The sequence below is a fragment of the Rana temporaria genome, chromosome 3 (assembly GCF_905171775.1).
Source record: "Rana temporaria chromosome 3, aRanTem1.1, whole genome shotgun sequence".
NCBI classification, from domain to species: domain Eukaryota; kingdom Metazoa; phylum Chordata; class Amphibia; order Anura; family Ranidae; genus Rana; species Rana temporaria.
The window spans coordinates 359480422-359501360 of record NC_053491.1 but is presented as its reverse complement, the minus strand read 5'-3'; the positions used below and the strand labels follow the sequence as shown (position 1 = coordinate 359501360).

Genomic DNA, 20939 nt, shown 5'->3' with positions numbered 1-20939 from the left:
CAGGTTTTGCTATCTTCTCCATTTTGGGTTTCATGTCACAAGAGCAAGGGGTGCCAATATCTGAGGTGGCGGAGTCTGGTGAGTATTCCAACTTACTGCTTGGCAATATAAAATTAATTACAGTGAATATTCCCTAAAACATATTGATAAATGCTCAATTGTTACAGAAATCAGTGCAAACACTTACCTGATATCCTCTCTGCGATTTTGTGGCCGTTTCCATCATAGCTGTGGGCATGTGAAGCCCAGTTCCTGTGCAGTAGAACGGCGCTCACAGATTTTTTGACAAAGTAAAGCGCACAGACTCCTGGGAAATGATGACACTCATTTCCCAGGAGGCCACTCAGGTTAGGAAGGACAGAAGACCCTTCGCGGTCCAGGAACTAGGCAGATTAGCAAATCTGCCTAGTAACAGAAATATACAGGCAAGAATGGGGGAGGTGGAGAGCACTGGGGGATGGCAGAGAGCATGGGGGGAGGTGGAGAGCACTGGAGGGGGGGTGGAGAGCACCGGGGGGCGGCAGCAAGCATGAGGGGAGGTGGAGAACACGAGGTGGCAGAGAGCATGGTGGGAGGTGGAAAGCACTGGGGGGGGGCATCAAAGAGCATGGGGGAAGTAGAGAGCAGTGGGGGGGCGACAGAGAGCATGGGGGGAGGTGGAGAACACCAGAACAAGGTGTCTGATCTGGCTCCTCCCCCTTTACAGTCACGCCCCCCGGCTCCAACGACTGATATGGCAGCAAAGAGGCAAAAGTCGTCTCATCTAGCTCCTCCCTGTGGCACCGATGGCTGAGCTTAACTGGCCGCGGAGAGGCTTCATGAGCCGCACGGGCACAAAGAGCAGCCTGGTGGTCCTGACGGCCGCGGCCCACCGGGCAAATGCCCGGTTTGCCCTATGGCCAATACGGGCCTGACCACGACCGTAAACATACAGCCAGAGCTACAATCAAATGGTTTAGATCAAAGCATATTCATGTGTTAGAATGGCCCAGTCAAAGTCCAGACCTAAATCCAATTACGAATCTGTGCAAAGACAAATTGTTGTTCACAGACGCTCTCCATTCAATCTGACAGAACTTGAGCTATTTTACAAAGAAGAATGGGCAAAAATGTCACTTTCTAGATGTACAAAGCTGGTAGAGACATCCCCAAAAAGACTTCATCTATAGTTGCAGGAAAAGGTGGTTCTACAAAGTATTGACTCAGGGGGGCTGAATACAAAAGCACCCCACACTTTTCACATATTTATTTGTAAAAAAAATTGAAAACCATTTATCATTTTCCTTCCACATAACAATTATGTGCGACTTTGTGTTGGTCTATTACAGGCATGTCCAAAGTCCGGCCTGTGGGCCAATCGCGGCCCACTTTCCGGTTTCGGATGGCCCGCCTGGTAATTTTGACATATATATCTTTTGTGGCCCCCAACGAATCCCTGTGCACCAGGGGCCACAAAAGATATAAATGCTGGCTGCCTTGGAGGGGACGAAACGAGTGCCGTACAGAATACAGGAGTATTTCCTGTTTACAAGGCATCCTGAAAAAGGAAAGTCCCGTCTCCTGCGCTGCCATTGGACAACTGTTCTGTCCATCACAGGAGACGGGACTTTCAATTAAAGAGGCAGCCGAGAAAACAGGAGTTTCTCCTGATTGTCTGTTGGTGCTCGTCCCGCCCCCTTCCTGTCTCCTCCAAGGCTGCAAAAGGACATGAATCAGGCTGCACTGACGGCAATGGTGAGTCTGCATTCATGTCAATGTGGGTGCTGCATTCATGGCAATACGATGGGTGCTGCATTCATGGCAATACAATGGGTGCTGCATTCATGGCAATACAGTGGGTGCTGCATTCATGGCACTATGGTGGGTGCTGCATTCATGGCACTAGTGAGGCTGCAGATGGGCACTGATCCTTATTTTGCTTCACAGTTCTTTATTTAACATTTGAGATTTCTTCCTGAAACTTCCTTTTTAAAGTAAAGGGGGCAGATCCACAGAGATCTGCACCCGCGCATCGTATCAGAGATACGCTACGCCGCCGTACCTTACCTGGCTTTAGTTCGAATCCTTAAAGATTTTGCGCCGTAAGTTACGACGGCGTAGTCTATCTCTGGCGGCGTAACGGCGCATAATTCAAATTGGCGATTAGGGGGCGTGTTTCATTTAAATGAAGCGTGTCCCCGCGCCAAATAAACTGCGCATGCGCCGTCCCTAAATTTCCCGCGGTGCATTGCGCTAAATGACGTCGCAGGGACGTCGTTTTTTTTAACATAGACGTGAATAACGTCCATCCCGATTCACAGACGACTTACGCAAAAAAAATTAAAAATTCAAATGAAACGCGGGAACGATGGCCATACTTAACATGGCAAGTCTAACTATACGCCACAAAACAGCAGCTTTAACTATACGCCGGAAAAACCCGACTAGAGACAACGTAAGAGAATGCGACAGCCGTGCGTACGTTCGTGGATCGTCGGAAATAGCTAATTTGCATACTCGACGTGGAAAACGACGAGAACTCCACCCAGCGGACGCCGAAGTATTGCATCTAAGATCCGAATGCTTACAAAGCCATACGCCTGTCGGATCTAACCCAAATGCCGTCGTATCTTGGTTTGAGGATTCAAACCAAAGATACGACGCAGGAAATTTGAAAGTACGCCGGCGTATCAGTAGTACTCTCTTTGTGGATCTGGCCCAAGGTGCGTGTTTTAAGCCAATAAATACAGTATATACAAATAACACGCCCAAGCTCATCTCTTCACCATACAGCCACAAAGGCAAGAGAATTCTTGTTGGGCAGTGTATTGGTGCTCGGACGAACACACTTAGACCAAATTTTAATGGTTTAAAGCAGCCCTCTAAATTTACACTCGCATTTTGCGAGTAAATTTTGAGGGCTGGCGAGTGTGGGCTGCCTGGGAGCAGGGGGGCGATCAAGGAGAGGAGAGTCGCGGCTGCCGCTGCTGTCGTCGCCGCCGTCTGGTTGTTCAGAGCACGGGGAACACTACAGCTTTCAATTCAATAGCTGTGTTCCCTGCCACCCGCCGTCATATACAGCCCCTCCCCCTTGTCCGGGCACTTTGATAGACAGATCACCCATCCCAGGATTGGATGGGTGATCTGTCTATCAAAGTTTCCCGGACAAGGGGGAGGGGCTGTATATGACACTCGCGGCCGGGAACACAGCTATTGAATTGAAAGCTGTTATGTTCCCCGCGGTTTAAACAACCAGATGGCGGCGGCTCCTCTCCTACCCAGCACAGGTAGGCTACAATGTGGGGGAACTCTGGCTGTAATGTGGGGGAACTCTGGCTGCAATGTGGAGGAATTTTGGCTGTAATGTGGGGGAACTCTGGCTGCAAAGTGGGGGAACTCTGGCTGCAATGTGGGGACTCTGGCTGCAAAATGGGGACATTTTGCTGCACTGGGGACATTTTGCTGCACTGGGGACACATGCTGCATTGGTATACATGGGCAGGCTGCATTTTTGGGCACGGATAAAGTTGTTGTTAATATTTATTTTTATAACCTAATTCTGCATAAAACATTTTAGTGTAATTTCATGAGATTTATGAGGGTGTGTCTAGGGGTGGGATTAGGGGGCGGGACATGGTAGGGGTTGGGCGGGGCAACTGGTGGCGAGTACGCCTTAAGGCCTGGCTAGTAGCTCAGTACTTGAAAGCCATGAATGTAAGGCAAAATGGTCGGCCCTAAAGCATGTTCACTTCATCAAATCTGGCCCTCTTTGCAAAAAGTTTGTACACCCCTGGTCTAATACATAAAATCCCAATAAAATACATTTCCGTTTTTGGTTGTAACATGACAAAATGTGGAAAATTTCAAGGCACTGCATGTTACTTGGTAGAGAAGTTAACACTCTACTTCAGGTTTAGGGCAGAAAACTAACTGGGAAAACTATGGTCTCTAATTTGGAAGCACTATAACAAAGTAAATATGTCCTTGGTCTGCAGGCCCAGGACTGGCATTCATTGCTTACCCGCGAGCTGTCTCCATGATGCCATTCTCTCCACTGTGGGCCTGTTTTTTCTTTATCATGGTCGTTCTGCTGGGCCTGGATAGCCAGGTAAGTGACGATCCACTGTTCTCCTTATAAACTGTCACATACCCTGGGGGGGGGCTGTGTCACCTACCTGAAATGACAGATGGTAATTAGGGAATCTCAGTTAGGGTTAGACATTGCTGGGTCATTTGCTTTCCCATTTCTTAGACCTTTCACAGACTTAATACGTAAAATTATCCAGCAATAAACCATTGCTGGATACCGTATCCCTCCTACAAATATATAATGAAGGCGCCACTCACTTAGTGCTGAATTCCCAAATTATTATCCTTCATTATAGGAAATCCAAAACCGCCATTTAGAGTATAACTAAAGGCAAAACTTCTATGTTTTATTTTGGATAGAGTGGAGAGGGATTAGAACATTTGTCAGGGTTTTATTGTTGTCTGTGCCCCTGACATAGGGTTGCCACCTTATCCTTTTAAACCCGAACACATATGAATTACACATGTTCTGAGGCTAATTTATTTCAGATAAGGCACCAAGTGAGTTTAATTACCACCTTTATCAGCCACAGAACCTGTGTAATTAACTACTTGCTTACCGGGCTTATATACCCCCTTCCTGCACAGACGAAGTTTCAGCTTTCGGCACTGTCACGCTTTGAATGAAAATTGCGCGGTCGTGCGACGTGCCTCCCAAACAAAATTGACATCCTTTTTTTCCCACAAATAGAGCTTTCTTTTAGTGGTATTTAATCCCCTCTGCGGTTTTTATTTTTTGCGCTATAAACAAAAAAATAGCGTCAATTTTGAAAAAAAACCACAATATTTTTTACTTTTTGCTATACTTTTTTTATATTTTTTTTCCCTCAGTTTAGACCTATACAAATTGTTCTACATATTTTTGGTAAAAAATTATCGCAAAAAGCGTATATTGATTAGTTTGAGCAAAAGTTATAGCGGCTACAAAATAGGGGATAGACTTATGACATTTTTTTTATTTTAATTTGTTTACTAGTATTGGCGGTTATCTGCGATTTTTGTCAGGACTGCGATATTGTGGCGGACACATCAGACACTTTTGACACATTTTTGGGACCATTCACATTTATACAGCGAACAGTGCTAAAAATATGCACTGATTACTCTATAAATGTGACTGGAAGGGAAGGGGTTAACACTAGGTTGCGAGGAAGGGGTTAAATGTATTCCCTGGGAGTGATTCTTACTGGGGGAGGTGACCGCTCTGTGTCCCTATTTACAAGGGACACACCATCGGTCTCCTCTCCCTGACAGGACGTGGATCTCTGTGTTTACACACAGAGATCCATGTCCTTGGCTGTGTAACGGCCGATCGTGGGCACCTGGCGGACATCGCGGCCGCCAGGCACGCGCATCGGCATCTCAATGACGGCCTCCTTCTAATTATTACCTGCCTTAAATGTGACATCGTCCAGGTCTAAGTGAGAGAGGGAGGGGTACCAGCACCTACATCTAGTAAATATGGGCTCCCAGAGGGCCCTTGTGCAGCTACACAGTCTGTGCAAATGGTACGTCTGCCATTGTCTTTTGCCTCATTGTTACCATTTGTTCACTGAAACTGAGTCTGTTTTCTGTTTTTGTTCTTCCTGGCTTAGTTTGTGTGTGTAGAGAGCCTAGTGACCTCCTTGGTAGATATGTATCCCAGCACATTCCGCAAGAAGAATCGACGGGAGCTACTGATCCTGGTGGTCTGCATTTTCTCCTTCCTCATTGGACTAGTGATGCTAACTGAGGTATGAGGGATGGGGTGATTAGGTGATATAGTAAGGATTGGAATTTAAAGTAGAGTTATGCATTATTGTTATGATTTTTTATTTTTTTATGTCATTAAAAACGATTGTGTGTGGGCTCCAGAGCATTTTTCGCAACGTTAAAAATGGGCATTACAAATTTAGAACATGCTCTAAATTTTCTCATAGTTTTTCACGTTGTCGTTTTTAACGTCGTAAAAAGTGGTCGTGTGTGGGCTTTAACGACGTGAAAAAAACGTGCATGCTCAGAAGCAAGTTATGAGATGGGAGCGCTCGTTCTGGTAAAACTAGCGTTCGTAATGAAGATAGCACATTCATCACGCTGTAACAGACTGAAAAGTCTCTCACCAAACTTTTACTAACACAAAATCAGCAAAAGCAGCCCCAAGGGTGGCGCCATCCGAATGGTACTTCCCCTTTATAGTGCCGTCGTACGTGTTGTACGTCACCGCGCTTTGCTAGAGCTTTTTTTTTTTCACAATTGTGTGTATGCAAGGCAGGCTTAACAAGAATCGGGTTGAAAAAAGTGTTGTTTTTTTCTAGACCATTAAAAATGGTCGTGTGTAAGCGGCCTGAGTCATTTATTACCACCAACAAAATTTGTGAACATTGTTTACCTTTTTATTTGAAAGTTCCAAATTACAAAAATTAGTATATTGAAAACCTGTTGCCTAGAGTCAAACCTTTAATATGATCGGAGAAGCGTGGGTGAATCTAAAACCTAACCATATACGACCAAATATAAAAAGCAACTTCTTATGTCAAAATTGCCCATATTTCCTTATGTCAGATATGTTGCAAGTAGAATCTCTGGCATCCCCTTGTACCAGTACAGAGTATTCAAACCATTATCCAACCTTTATTCTTTCCAGTGACAAGTACATCACCATAATTTTTTGACCTTACTGTCACCTTTTCCTTTGTAGGGTGGCATGTATGTCTTCCTGCTCTTTGACTATTATGCAGCCAGTGGGATGTGTCTGCTGTTTGTAGCTATCTTCGAGACTCTGTGTATTGCTTGGATCTATGGTGAGTGTGTTATCATAGTATATAGTAGGTATATTATAGCCTTATCTCTGCTGTTTAATGCTACGTGCCCTCTAAGGACTTATTAAAAAAAGCTTTAATTTAATGATTTGCTTGGTTACACCCAGGGCCGATCCCAGACGGGGTGCAACGGGTGCTCTGCACCCAGGCGCCAGAGGGGAGGGGGCACCAAAGTGTCAGGAGCATCAAGTGACACCATCAAGTCGGCACTGTGCTTTCCCGCAGCAGCAGCTGCTGTATCGTTCAGGGCTCCGGGCGTCACTAAGCGCCCGCAGCCTCGCCTGTGTGTCCTCTCTCGCCTGCCTGTCGCGCCCGCTGCCGCTATATACACAACAGCATAGCAGGCGTGCCTGGCGCGGCAGATCTATACCTTCTCTCATTTGTGTACACTGACTGTCCCCTCCCCACACTGCCTACACGACCGCGCTGGACAATGGGCGGGACTTTTTAAGTTAAAAAGTGGGTGATTGGTTGCTAGGCAGCGGGGCAGTCCCAGCAATAAATCACTCACTTTTAATGGGAAAAGTCCCGCCCATTGTCCTGAGCGGCCACGCTTCATGTCCTGTGAGTAAGGTAGGTTTTCTGTGGGGAGGGGGGCTGTGCTTTGCAGGATAAGGGTTTGATAATGAGAGAGGACTGCGATGGCAGGGGGAGTCAGCCTGAGATGGGTGGGGGTCAGTCTGCGATTATGGTGGGAGTCAGTCTGTGATGAGGGGGGGGTCGGTCTGCGATGGGGGGGTCAGTCTGAGATATGGTGGGAGTCAGTCTGCGATGAAGGGAGGGTCAGTCTGAGATATGGGGGGAGTCAGTCTGCGATATGGGGGGAGTCAGTCTGCGATATGGGGGGAGTCAGTCTGCGATATGGGGGTATATGGGTCGGATCAGTCTGTGATGGGTCGGATCAGTCTGTGATGGGTCGGGTCAGTCTGTGATGGGTCGGGTCAGTCTGTGATGGGTCGGGTCAGTCTGTGATGGGTCGGGTCAGTCTGTGATGGGTCGGATCAGTCTGTGATGGGTCGCATCAGTCTGTGATGGGTCGGGTCAGTATGTGATGGGTCGGGTCAGTCTGTGAGGGGTCGGGTCAGTCTGTGATGGGTCGGGTCAGTCTGTGATGGGTCGGGTCAGTCTGTGATGGGTCGGGTCAGTCTGTGATAGGTCAGGTCAGAACTCTAGGGTTCCTTTGGCACTTTTTCTAGTCTCCTTGAGCAGTGAACAGTTGCTAATTGATTTCCTGCCTTAGAGTCTCTTCATAACTTCAGGACTAACACCACTTACCGAGGACACCTCTACCACTGATCGTCAATGTAACAGAACACTGCACTAAACACCAATGTAAAGGGGGGACCTCGCCAGCTAACCACTTATGTAAGAGGACACCATACTGGGCAATAATGTTAAAGAGCATGCCTTTACTTGGCCACCAATGTAAGAAGGTACTTCTCCAACTTGACATTTAAAGCCCCCTCTCTCTGTCCACTACCCTCTCTCAGCCCCTCTCTTTGTCCACTACCCTCTCTCTCTCAGCCCCTCTATTTGTCCACTACCCTCTCTCTCTCAGCCCCTCTCTTTGTCCACTACCCTCTCTCTCTCAGCCCCTCTCTTTGTCCACTACCCTCTCTCTCAGCCCAATTGGTGAGCAATGGTAGGCTGCATTTGGTGGGCACTGGTGAGGCTGCATTGATCTCTTGTACCATGTCTGCAGTCCCTGATCATCTCCTGTTCTATGTCTGCAGTCTCTGACCATCTCCTGTAGTATGTCTGGGGGCTCTTTCTAAACAGACTCTCTAACAGAAGCCCTCTCTGTGTCCATTAGAGAGACCCCCCTCCAGGTTCAATTAGAGTACTCTGCTTCTCTTCCTGTATTTTGTTTATTGTTAAGAGATCATGGGAGGATCCCAGGGTAACAATGACTCCTTAGGGGAGCATCTCTGTGTTTGAGTCGTTGCCATAGAAACAATTGCAAAGGGGGAGGGGTTAGTAAGGTGACCACGCCCTTGTAGGGGCGCCAGAAATATTTCTGCACCCAGGCGCATATGACCCTAGGATCGGCCCTGGTTACACCTACATTTTATCTATCTATCTATCTATCTATCTATCTAAAAGCCTCCCTGAGTTTCTTCTGGCTCCTGCCAAGCCAGCCAGGGGCTCCTCCTAGCTTCATGCTCATAGAGGACTTATGGGACACACACCTGTATAGGGAGAGTTTCCGCCATCTTAGCTACTCACATTTGCCTGGCCTGAGGCCCACCACCGATAATGTCCACACGGTAGCACTTTAATGATTTTTCTATACTAGCAGCATATTTAGGATCTTAACATCACATTCTCCAACTCCATGGATTCAAATTCAGTGCACTTTTCAATATCCAATGCATGTACTGGAACACCAAATGTCAGGCCACCTCTCCCACCTCCGCAATGTAGGTCCTCCACTAGTAAATTCTGCGTCAGAATCCCTACGTCCTACCCCAAAGGGTACACTCCTTCCCAGGCTACAGACCTACATGGCATATATCAGGGGTAGCCTGTTGTTATTGCTCTTCTGCCTAATGCCTTGTACTCACGATCGGAATTTCCGATTAACATTTTTTTCATCGGATATTCCGACCGTGTATGGGCCTCAGACTTTTTTCCGTTGGAGTTTAGAAATAGACCATGTTTTATTTTTTTCCGATGGAAAAAAATCCTATCAGAAATTCCGATCGTCTGTGTGGAACTCCTACGGAGAAAAAAACACGCGTGCTCAAAATCAAGTCAACGCATGCTCGGAAGTATTGAACTTCATTTTTCTGGGCTCATCGTAGTGTTTACGTCACCGCGTTTTGGACGGTTGGAATTTGGTCTGACAGTGTGTATACAAGACAGCTTGAACAGTATTCAAACGGAAAATTCCATCGGATTTTATCCCATCGGAAATTCCGATTGTGTGTACAGGGCATTAGACTCCTTCCATACTATGTTATATATTGATCCCATACTCCACCCACTAGCTCTAGCCAAACAAGGGACCTTACAAGACCCTACTTACATACTTATCCCTTTTTCTCTCTGGCTTTATGCTAACAATATATTTAGATACAATATAATATTTATGATAAAATAATACATGTTCCTTTATGAAATTTGTATTTATCTGTCTGTCTGTCTAATCTATCTTATCTATTTCTATACAGGTGCAGATAACTTCTATGACAATGTGGAGCACATGATTGGGTACCGGCCTCTGCCCCTCATTAAGTACTGCTGGATGTTTGTTACTCCTGCTGTTTGCCTGGTGAGAGGGAGGTAGTTATGATGTAGGGGGTGGGTACCACAGTTTAATTAAGTACTAGTTGTGAACAAAGATTTAGAGAATACCAGCTTACACATTTTTATATCTTTACCTTATTCCAGGCCACATTCATCTTCTCCCTGGTGAAGTACACTCCATTACAGTATAACAAGCGCTACACGTACCCATGGTGGGGGGATGCTGTTGGCTGGCTTTTGGCAATTGCCTCCATGGTTTGCACCCCATTGTGGGTTTGCTATAAAGTCTCAACCATTAAAGGTCCATTGGCACAGGTAAGTTAGCTACAATATATTATATTTATATATATTGATGAGCAGAAAATAGTTTATTTCACTATGCTATGGTCTCAACAGGTTTCAGCAGGAAAATATAAAGCAGGGCCCCCATATGCACTGCATTTCAGCTTCCCGAACCCATTTCCATTCTGGCTACTGGGGCTCTGGAGAGGCAGTAGACTAGTTTGCCCAGCAGCCCTCTGTGAAGTGAAGTCCCAGCATGCCGCACAATGCTATTTCTCTAACGTCTATAGAACTACATCTACAAGAATATCTAGCTGGAGTTTCTCATATCTGTGTCACATAATACATGCACTCCATTAACGCACCCCCAGCAAAGAACATAAATATTCACCTCTGTTGAACACTGCTGTAATAAGAAAAATCACCTTCTGAAGATTTGAAAATCACCACTTCCTATGTGCCCATTTCTGGTCTCCCATTGCATTCAATGACTACACCTGCCCAACCTTTTGTCACTACAGGAGGGCTCACAGAGCTCTGCAGGTGTTCAGGAAATCATCACTCCTGAAAAATGTTGTATTCTAAAGGGTCCACAGGTGGCAATATCTCTACACTGTAACAATGTTCAGCGGTTACACCTTCCATATTGGTTCCAATGCATTTCCACTTAAATAATGAACTTTGCCAAAATGTCTCAATTTCTCTCTAAAAAAATAAAACAAGTAAGCCACTCAGAAGCAATAGATAGTTATATACAACAGACAGGGCTTTGCTGCCCATGAGGCTATTTTGAGGGGGCACTGAATGAGGCATGATGGGTCAGGCACCGAGGCTGGAGTGTCAATACCTGGTTCTCTTTTCTCAGTGCAGCCCAAGTAACCCTGAGTCCAGGGCCGGCCTTAGGTGTTTAGGCGCCCTGTGCGAGCTAATCCTGTGGCGCCCCCCCCATCTTCCCCTGGTCACCTAAACATACACATGTATGTAATTGCCATTACCAATGCAATTATGTAGTAAACATGTTATTTTTATATATTATTTTATTGGATTTTACCTCTTTTTTATTTTTTTATTATGTAAAGTCCCTTATATCCTCCTCCCCTTCTGTGTGCAGGCTGGCTATAAAAAGTAAATACTTTTTCTTTTTATCTGAAAAATTAGATGCATGCATTCGCAGTGTGCCTGTCGGGGTCGTCAGCAGCCATTTTTTTTTCAGGTGCCGCAGCTGATGCGTTGCTCTTCACCCAATTTCAGGGCAGGGGGGACCTGGCAGCGCCTGCTGCTGTGACTCCTAGGAGGAGGACTCCTGTGATGATCATGTGAGTAACTGACTGCGACTCACATTCTGCGAGCTCTGATGGCTGCATGGCGCCCCTGTTGCCAATGGCGCCCTGTGCGGCCGCACAGCTCGCACACCCCAAAGGCCGGCCCTGCCTGAGTCTAGTAAAATCAGATTCTGCATTTTTAAGCTGCCTGCCTGGCCAGTATGCCGGTTACACAAGCAAACTCAGCAGCCAAGCCTATTCAGTGACATGGAGACCCCTAAAAGTGCAGATTCAGTGTCACAGAGCACAGTGCGGCCAGCAGCCGGGAGGGAGGGAAACTCTTCTCTGTGATGCAGAGCTTGAACTCTTTAGCATCACTGAGTTGATTACTTATGGGTGTGTGGGTGTACACATACACTTGCAACACTACTACCCAAGACAGCCATCTTTGCTGTGGAAAACAGCACAAATAACTGCCCTGGGTGGCATTTTCCCCCTGCACACTCCTGCCGCTGGAAAGGTACTTTGTCAAGAGGTTTGACCTCCTCAGTACACCACTCGTCAGCCCTTTGTTTTAATGCTTTCTATGCAAACCTGATCAGTTTTTAAACTTTTCTCCATCCAGAGATTCCGTCAGCTAACCTGCCCAGACCCCGACCTGCCACAGAAGCAGCTAAGAGATCGAGATCGACAGACCCAAGCAACAGCCGTATCTCCACTGGAAGAGTCTCTGTGCTAGGACAAGGCTGTATGTGTGTGTGCGCAGTACATGGCGTGTGCAGGACAGATGTGTTTTTCTGGGCAAAGTGACAACAGTATACATGCTTACGGCGAGGGTCACATCTACATGCATTCACGAATGACGTCAACGGTTGAGTAAACACACACATCTGCACAAATGCTGGGATGGACTGTCTACACAGCTGTGTTTTCTCCTGCATATGCTCCACATCTTGAGGACATTTGCGCAGTTTGAAACAGTCTCGTGAAACGCACAGTTTTTTTTTAGAACTTTATGCATTCCATTAATAAAAGCCATGATTTACAGTTTGTTATGTGTCAAAACTTTCCTTCCCCGATTCTGTGGAAAAGTCCCCCTTGGAGTTTGTCACATGGCCTATGTCTGCTTTCCATAGCATTGTATTACAAAGTGTAATCATTTTTATTTTACAGTCATCACCAAAAACAAGTGTTTTTTGTTTTGTGATATTTCAACTGAGACATAGGGGGATTATTTACGAAAGGCAAATACACTTTGCACTACAAGTGAAAACTACAAGTGCAAAGTGCTTAATTTCAAATCTACAGTACCTCCCTCAGATTTACAGCGACTGCACTTCCAAGTGCACATTCAGTGCAATTTCAAGTGCACTTTGCGCTTGTAGTTTGCACTTGTGGTGCAAAGTGGATTTGCCTTACGTAAATAACCCCCCGTAGTTTTTATTATCAATTATCAATAGAGTATAAAGTGCTATTTTCAAACATGGGTGTATAAGTTAATCAGAGGAGACTTAAAGTGGATGTAAACCCAAAAAATTGCATGGGATGTATGAAGGTAAAAAACATGGGGCCAGATTCAGGTACATTTATGTTGCACATCGGCGGCGTAACGTATCCCATTCACGTTACACCGCCGCAAGTTTTCAGCGTAAGTGCTTGATTCACAAAGCACTTGCCTGTAAACTTGCGGCGGCGTAGCATAAATCCGCCCGGCGCAAGCCCGCCTAATTCAAATGGGGCGGGGACCATTTAAATTAGGCGCGTTCCCGCGCCGAACGTACTGCGCATGCTCCGTCCCTAAAATTTCCCGACGTGCATTGTGCTAAATGACGTCGCAAGGACGTCATTGGTTTCGACGTTAATGTAAATGGCGTCCAGCGCCATTCACGAACGACTTACGCAAACGACGTGAAATTTTAAATTTCGATGCGGGAACGGCGGCCATACTTAACATTGGCTAGACCACCTAGAGGGCAGGTTTAGTTTTACGCCGCGTATCTCTACGGAAACGACGTAAATTTACAGCGACGGGCAAATCGTACGTTCGTGAATCGGCGTAACTAGTCATTTGCATATTCTACGCCGACCGCAATGGAATCGCCACCTAGCGGCCGGCCTAGAATTGCAGCCTAAGATCCGACGGTGTAAGTCACTTACACCTGTCGGATCTTAGGGCTATCTATGCGTAACCTGATTCTATGAATCAGGCGCATAGATACGACAATCGTATCTCAGAGATACGACGGAGTATCAGGAGATACGCCGTCGTATCTCTTTTGTGAATCTGGCCCAATGTTTTTACCTTCATACATCCCATGCATGAAGGTAAAAAACCTGTGTGTTGCAGCCCCCCCATCCCCGTAGTACTTACCTGAGCATCCAGTGAGCTAATCAGGAGAAGGAGGGGACAGGGGGGCCAAGCCGCGCCTCCGTGTGTGAATGGACACACAGAGCTGTGGCTTGGGAGCGCACCTGCTTGGGTGCCCCAGAGTAAGCTGCTTGCTGTGGGGGCACCTGGCAGGAGAGAGGTCCGATTATCGGACGAATGATCGTCCGTTTTTTTTTTGTATTCTAATCTCACGTTGAATCTGATGAGTTTACTAAAGTCACGAAAATTCTCGTACGACAGAATAAAAAATCGGAAGTGATGTCATGTGTTGTAATGCATTTGTATTGCATTTTTCGAAAAACTGTACTGATTAAACGAAAATCGTACGATCTGGCAATTGTACGAAAGAAAAGTTCCGTGCATGTCCGATAGAATAATATCTGATAAACTGTCCTGATCGGCTCTCGAAAGCTCTGTACTAGCGATCCGATTATCGTACCATTGTTTAGAAAGCAGCATTTTTCCTACGATTTTCGGATCGTATGTACAGGGCTTAAGGCCCCTTTCACACTGAGGAGTTTTTCAGGCGGTTTAACGCTAAAAATAGCACCTAAATATCGCCTGAAAAACTCCTGGGCAGCATTCTCAATGTGAAAGCCCTCGGGCTTTCACACTGAGGCGATGCGCTGGCAGGAGAGAAAAAAAATCTCCTGCAAGCGGCATCTTTAAAGCAGTAAGAGGAGCGGTATGTATACCGCTCCTTCCCATTTAAAACAATGGGAAACCGCGGTAATACCGCCCGCTATGCGCCTTCTGCAGAGGATCATTGCGGGCGGTATTAACCCTTTTTCGCCTGCTAGCGGGGGTTAATACTGCACCGCTATCGACCGAATCCCGTGGCAATTCTGACGCTATACCGCCACCGCACCTCCCACCCCAGTGTGAAAGGGGCCTAAGTATAACATGTTTGATAACACAGTAAAATAAAGTAAACAGTGTCACTTGTCTGGCACTTCAATCTAAATGAGGGTTAATTATTCTTAATAAAAGATGGTAACAGCCACTATATTAATACAATACAATATAATCCATAAAGTCCATTCCAAAAAAAGGTCCTTTAGAGAAAGCAGTGCTTCCAAATATTGTTGTGCAATCCATGGTCCCGGTGATTTAATTGAGATGCCCTGGATGATGATTCCCTGATAATGTTTGGGCATAAATATCCAAAGCGGAATTTGATAGATTTCTGGTACCGTATTTTCCGGCGTATAAGACGACTTTCTGGATGCAAAAAAATGCATCCAAAGTCGGGGGTCGTCTTATACGCCGGGTACAGTCTCAGTACTCACTTTTTTTCCCCAGCGCTGACAGTGTCCCATGCTGCGATCGCGATCGTGAATGATTTCAAAGCCGCGCCTTCACTGCAGAGTGTTCTGTGATAGGATGAACAAAAATCTTCCCAGCAACGCCTCTGTTCTTTGTTCCTCCTATCACAGATGCCTTCTCATCCTCGGACGAGATGAGAAGACGTCCGTGATAGGCGGGAAACATAACAGAGGCGCTGCTGGGAAGATTTTTGTTCATCCTATCACAGAACACTCTGCAGTGAAGGCGCGGCTTTGAAATCATTCACGATCGCCGATCGCAGCATGGGACACTGTCAGCGCTGGGGAAAAAAGTGAGTGTTATTGCACTGGGGGGGGGGGGGGCAACAAGTTCAGGCACAGTGGGGGCAAGTGATGGCAATGTGGGGGCATGTAATGGCACAATGGCAATGTGGGGGCATGTAATGGCACAATGGCAATGTGAGGGGCAAGTGATGGCAATGTGGGGGCATGTAATGGCACAATGGCAATGTGAGGGGCAAGTGATGGCAATGTGGGGGCATGTAATGGCACAATGGCAATGTGGGGGCATGTAATGGCACAATGGCAATGTGGGGGCATGTAATGGCACAGTGGCACAGTCTGGGCATGTAATGTAATGGCACAGTCTGGGCATGTAATGTAATGGCACAGTGAGTAATGTAATGGCACAGTCTGGGCATGTAATGTAATGGCACAGTGAGGAATGTAATGTAATGGCACAGTGAGATTTGAAAAAGCCTGTTTCTGTCAGCGGTTCTGGCTCCCCCTCAGCTTCCAGAAAGACAGTAAGAAGGGGGTAGTCTTATACAGTGAGTATATCCCAAAATCAAAATTTTTCCTGGAAAATTAGGGGGTCGTCTTATACGCCGGGTCGTCTTATACGCCGGAAAATACGGTAAGTACAATTCCTGTGGGAATGGAATCACATGGTGCAGTGAAAGTGGATTCTCCATACACCTGATGAATTTCTATTAAGCCTTGTACACACGACCGGTTTTCTCTGCAAAATACCCATTCGTGTATGTCAGGACTCGTACACACGACAGAGTTTCTCGGCAGAATTCACCGAGAAACTCGATCAAACCCGGATTCTGCTGAGAAACTCTGTCATCTGTACACTTTTGGCCCGATGGAGCCGCCGAGGAACTCGTCGAGAAAATAGAGAACATGTTCTCTATTTTCTCGTTGTTCTATGGGAGAAGGCGGCCCGCCGAGCTCCTCGGCGGCTTCATCCCTGAACTCACCGAGGAACTCGACGTGTTTGGCACGTCGAGTTCCTCGGCCGTGTGTACGGGGCCTAAGAGGCATTCAAGTTTCTCTTCAGGAAATCTGGTCAGAATCTCAACGTGAAAAAAAGCTCACATCGAACATTTGTTGTCGGAAATTCCGGCCGTGTGTACGCGGCATTAGTCTGTGTCACTTTTATAGTGTAATTTATTGGTGAGTTTATTGAGAGAGCTGCACTTCATTGATTATTTTGTTTACATTGGATGTACAGGGTGTGCATTTAGGAGCAGCTGCTGTTTTTTTCTTGGGGTTTATTGAGAGCGCAGGAGATTTCTGTATACATTATCGTAATAATAACAAGTGTATGTATTGTTATTACAATACTGATATTATAAAATAAAAGTGTATGCTGTGATCATAGAATTCCTTTAAAGTGACTGTAAAGGCAAAAGTTTTTTTTATCTTAATGCATTCTATGCATTAAGATAGAAAAAAACCTTCTGTGTGCAGCAGCCCACCTCAGCCACCCCAATACTTACTTGAGCCGATCTCTATCTAGCGATATTGCACGAGAGACTCGGCTGTTATTGGCTGAGACAGCAGCGGGGCAACATTGGCTTCCGCTGTTGTCAATCAAAGTCAGTGAGCCAATGAGGAGAGAGAGGAGGCGGCCGGAGCCTGTCTAAAGGGACACTGTGGCTCAACTTGGGTGCCCCCATAGCAAGCTGCTTGCTGTGGGGGCACTGAAAAGCAGAGAGGGGCAAGAGAGGGGCAAGGAGAGCCGAAGAGGGACCAGAGAAGAGGAAAATCTGGGCTGCTCTGTGCAAAACCACTGCACAGCACAGGTAAGTACAACATGTTTGCTATTTTTAAACAAAAAAATATATATATATTTTAGTATCACTTTAACGAAATGTCCCTATTTGGTGTAAATTGGTGTAATCATTGATTGGGTGACTACACTATAGATTAATATTTAAGTTTATGTTAAGGAAAAGCAAACAAACATATTTAGTACATTTCTGCAATACATGCACATTTCCCGTATCTTGTCCTTAAATGAACTGCAAGCATAGAAAAATACATATTGGTCCTCCCAGAAGTCCATCAAGTTCTTAAAGCGGTCCTCCACCCTAAAGTGGAGTCCCGCTGATCGGAACCCTCCCCCCCTCCGGTGTCACATTTGACACCTTTCAGGGGGGAGGGGGGTGCAGACACCTGTCTAAAGACAGGTATTTGCACCCACTTCCGGCCACACGCTACGGGCGAAAGACGGGCATTCCGTCACATCCCGTCTGTCGCCCGTTGTGTGCTGGGAACACTCGGCTCCCAGCACACAGCGTGTGAGCCAATCGGCGGGCGCAGCGCGACTCGCGCATGCGCCGTAGGGAACCGGGCAGTGAAGCCGCAGCGCTTCACTTCCTGGTTCCCTCACCGTGGATGGAGGGGGGAGCAGCAGGGTGACGAGCGATCGGCTCATCCTCTGCTGTGATCACCGCTGGACTCCAGGACAGGTAAGTGTCCTTATATTAAAAGTCAGCAGCTGCAGTATTTGTAGCTGCTAGCTTTTAATATATTGTTTTAGTGGCACATCCGCTTTAACTTTCTGTAGGGAGCTGAAAATACGAGTTCAGTGCACTTGGCAAGGGTAGACATGTTAAAGGTTTGCCTAACTAAGTGACTTATCACTTTGCTCTGTTTCTCAACTGCAGTCCTCAAGGCACCCCAACAGCTCATGTTTTCAGGATTTCCCTTAACCACTTAACCCCTGGACCATATTGCTGGTCAAAGACCAGAGTACTTTTTGCGATTCGGCACTGCGTCGCTTTAACTGACAATTGCACGGTCGTGCGACGTGGCTCCCAAACAAAATTGTGTCCTTTTTTTCCCACAAATAGAGCTTTCTTTTGGTGGTATTTGATTACATCTGCGGTTTTTAGTTTTTGCGCTATAAACAAAAATAGAGCGACAATTTTGAAAAAAAAAATTATATTTTTTTACTTTTTGCTATAATAAATATCCCCCAAAAATATATAAAAAATCTTTTTTTCCTCAGTTTAGGCCGATACGTATTCTTCTACCCATTTTTCGTAAAAAAAAAATCGCAATAAGCGTTTATTGATTGGTTTGCGCAAAAGTTATAGCGTTTACAAAAAAGGGGGTATTTTTATGGCATTTTTATTAATATTTTTTTTTTACTAGTAATGGCGGCGATCAACGATTTCTTTCGATACTGCGACATTATGGCGGACACTTCGGACAATTTTGACACATTTTTGGGACCATTGGCATTTTTATAGCGATCAGTGCTATAAAAATGCATTGGATTACTATAAAAATGCCACTGGCAGTGAAGGGGTTAACACTAGGGGGCGGGGAAGGGGTTAAGTATGTCCCTGGGTGTGTTCTTACTGTGGGGGGGGGTGGCCTCACTAGGGGAAATCACTGATCGCTGTTCATACATTGTATGAACAGAGGATCAGCATTTCCCCCGCTGACAGGACCGGGAGCTGTGTGTTTACACACACAGCTCCCGATCCCCGCTCTGTAACGAGCGATCGCGTGTGCCCGGCGGCGATTGCGCCCACCGGTCACGCGCACGGGAGTCGGGGCGAGCGGGGGGCGCACGCGCACCCCCCTAGTAGCCTGCAAAAGAGCCGACGTAGTATGACGGGCTCTCGCGCAGGAGAGCCAACCTGCCGCTGTAGAATGACGGTGGGAAGTAGTTAAATAGTAGTTAAAGTTAAACTGATCAAATCCCATGTGCAAAATAATGGTAAGCCTGAAAACATGACCTGTTGGGGCGCCTTGAGGACTGGAGTTGATAAACACTGACTTAGCTTAACATTGAGATGCCATCTTGCCAGTCCTGGACATCAACCTTCATGATTTCATGGGCTTTATGTGTCCAAAAGCCCAGCAAGCCGATCTTATGAAATAATACATTGGAGAGTATGCAGTAGGCCTCGTAATTCAGCACTGTTACAGTGAAGTCACTTCTAGAGGTTTGTCTGGAAGGCTGGAGGACCGCATTCTCGAACCAAATGAGGATTGGCAGGATGTCGATTTCTCCGTTTGCTCTTTTGGCTGTGGAAGATCATCCGCCGGGGAAACAACTTTACGCAGCCTCTGATGAAATTCATAAACAAGTCACATTAAAAGGGTACATTTTCTTAAGCTGTTTCTATGTTTTTTTTAACATACATACAATTTTTAGTTTACACGTTAACATTTGACTTTACAAGTTGTTTAAAGAGACAACATAGTGGAAATTATCTCCATTTAGCTAGGCTTTCTCTTATTGAAAACTCAGATGAAGGTATTTGGAGAAGGAAGAGCGAAGGGTGAGGGTTAGAAACTGAAAATGTAGATACAGTATAGACAGCACAGGTCAGCATGTCACTTTAAAAGTCTTTTGGCAAATACAACAGTAACTCTCTGTTTCCTACTGTGTCAATAGCTGCTGAGCCATATTTGCTTATTTTGTGCCACATTAAAGCGGGAGTTCACCCATTAAACTTTTTTTTCAAACAATCCCCTTAGATTAATGCTCGTTTTGTCTAGGGGAATCGGCTAGTTGTTTTAAAATATGAGCTGTACTTACCGTTTTCGAGATGCATCTTCTCCGTCGCTTCCGGGTATGGGTCTTCGGGAGCTCTATACTGCGCCTGCGCACCGACGTTCGGCTTCTTTCGGAAAATCGTGACGCGATGGATGCGACCGTCGGAAGCCTCTCGGAAGACTGTCAATCAAAATAGGAACGCCCAGTCCCGCAGCCCATACCCGGAAGCGACGGAGAGGATGCATCTCGTAAACCGTAAGTACAGCTCATATTTTAAAACAACTAGCCGATTCCCCTAGACAAAACGAGCATCAATCTAAGGGGAAAAAGTATATTGTACGGGTGAACCTCCGCTTTAACTGAAACAATTACAGGAAGAAAATGTGCTCCTCCTAGTACTTTAGATGGTCACACGCTCATCATCATAGGTCATGTGATGGTACTGAGACACTCAAATGAAAGTAAAAGTGTTATGCTTTTGGAAAGGACTGACAGAAACATTTTGGGAATAGTTCATTTACTTACCTCCCTGAAGGATCCGTCTGTCCTGAGTATTGTATAAATTGCCCAAACAGGGATGCAGATCATGGAGGCAATAGCCATGAGCCAGCCAATGGCATAGCCCCATGGTGGGTACACATATATGTTATTGTACTTCAAGGGCACGTACTTGATGATAGAGAAAAGGAACGTCCCCTAAAAATAGAGAGGGAACCAATTAGAGAAGAGAGCACTGCATACCTCAGGGGTGGGATTAAATCCCCACTTTGTCTCTACTGTTTGTCTAAGGTTGGT

General features: G+C 46.0%; 2 protein-coding genes across 4 annotated transcripts in view; one reads left to right on the top strand and one right to left on the bottom strand.

The window, feature by feature from the left end:
* The window catches only part of LOC120932694 (sodium- and chloride-dependent GABA transporter 2-like), a 131038-nt gene extending 118328 nt beyond the window's left edge, over positions 1–12710 (top strand). For both annotated transcript variants that reach the window (XM_040345258.1, XM_040345259.1), the window contains exons 9-15: positions 1–78; positions 3975–4087; positions 5664–5801; positions 6746–6848; positions 10040–10140; positions 10260–10430; positions 12285–12710. The exon at positions 1–78 is cut by the window's left edge and continues 47 nt beyond it. In XM_040345258.1, coding sequence (XP_040201192.1) covers positions 1–78; positions 3975–4087; positions 5664–5801; positions 6746–6848; positions 10040–10140; positions 10260–10430; positions 12285–12398 — 818 coding nt within the window. In that variant the 3' untranslated portion in view covers positions 12399–12710. The remainder of the gene's footprint in view (positions 79–3974; positions 4088–5663; positions 5802–6745; positions 6849–10039; positions 10141–10259; positions 10431–12284) is intronic.
* Positions 12711–19186: 6476 nt separating this feature from the next.
* LOC120932693 (sodium- and chloride-dependent betaine transporter-like) overlaps positions 19187–20939 on the bottom strand; it is a 72298-nt gene continuing 70545 nt past the window's right edge. For both annotated transcript variants that reach the window (XM_040345256.1, XM_040345257.1), the window contains 2 exons: positions 20670–20840; positions 19187–19711 (listed from right to left, as the gene is read on the bottom strand). In XM_040345256.1, the coding sequence (XP_040201190.1) occupies positions 19565–19711; positions 20670–20840 (318 nt within the window). In that variant the 3' untranslated portion in view covers positions 19187–19564. The remainder of the gene's footprint in view (positions 19712–20669; positions 20841–20939) is intronic.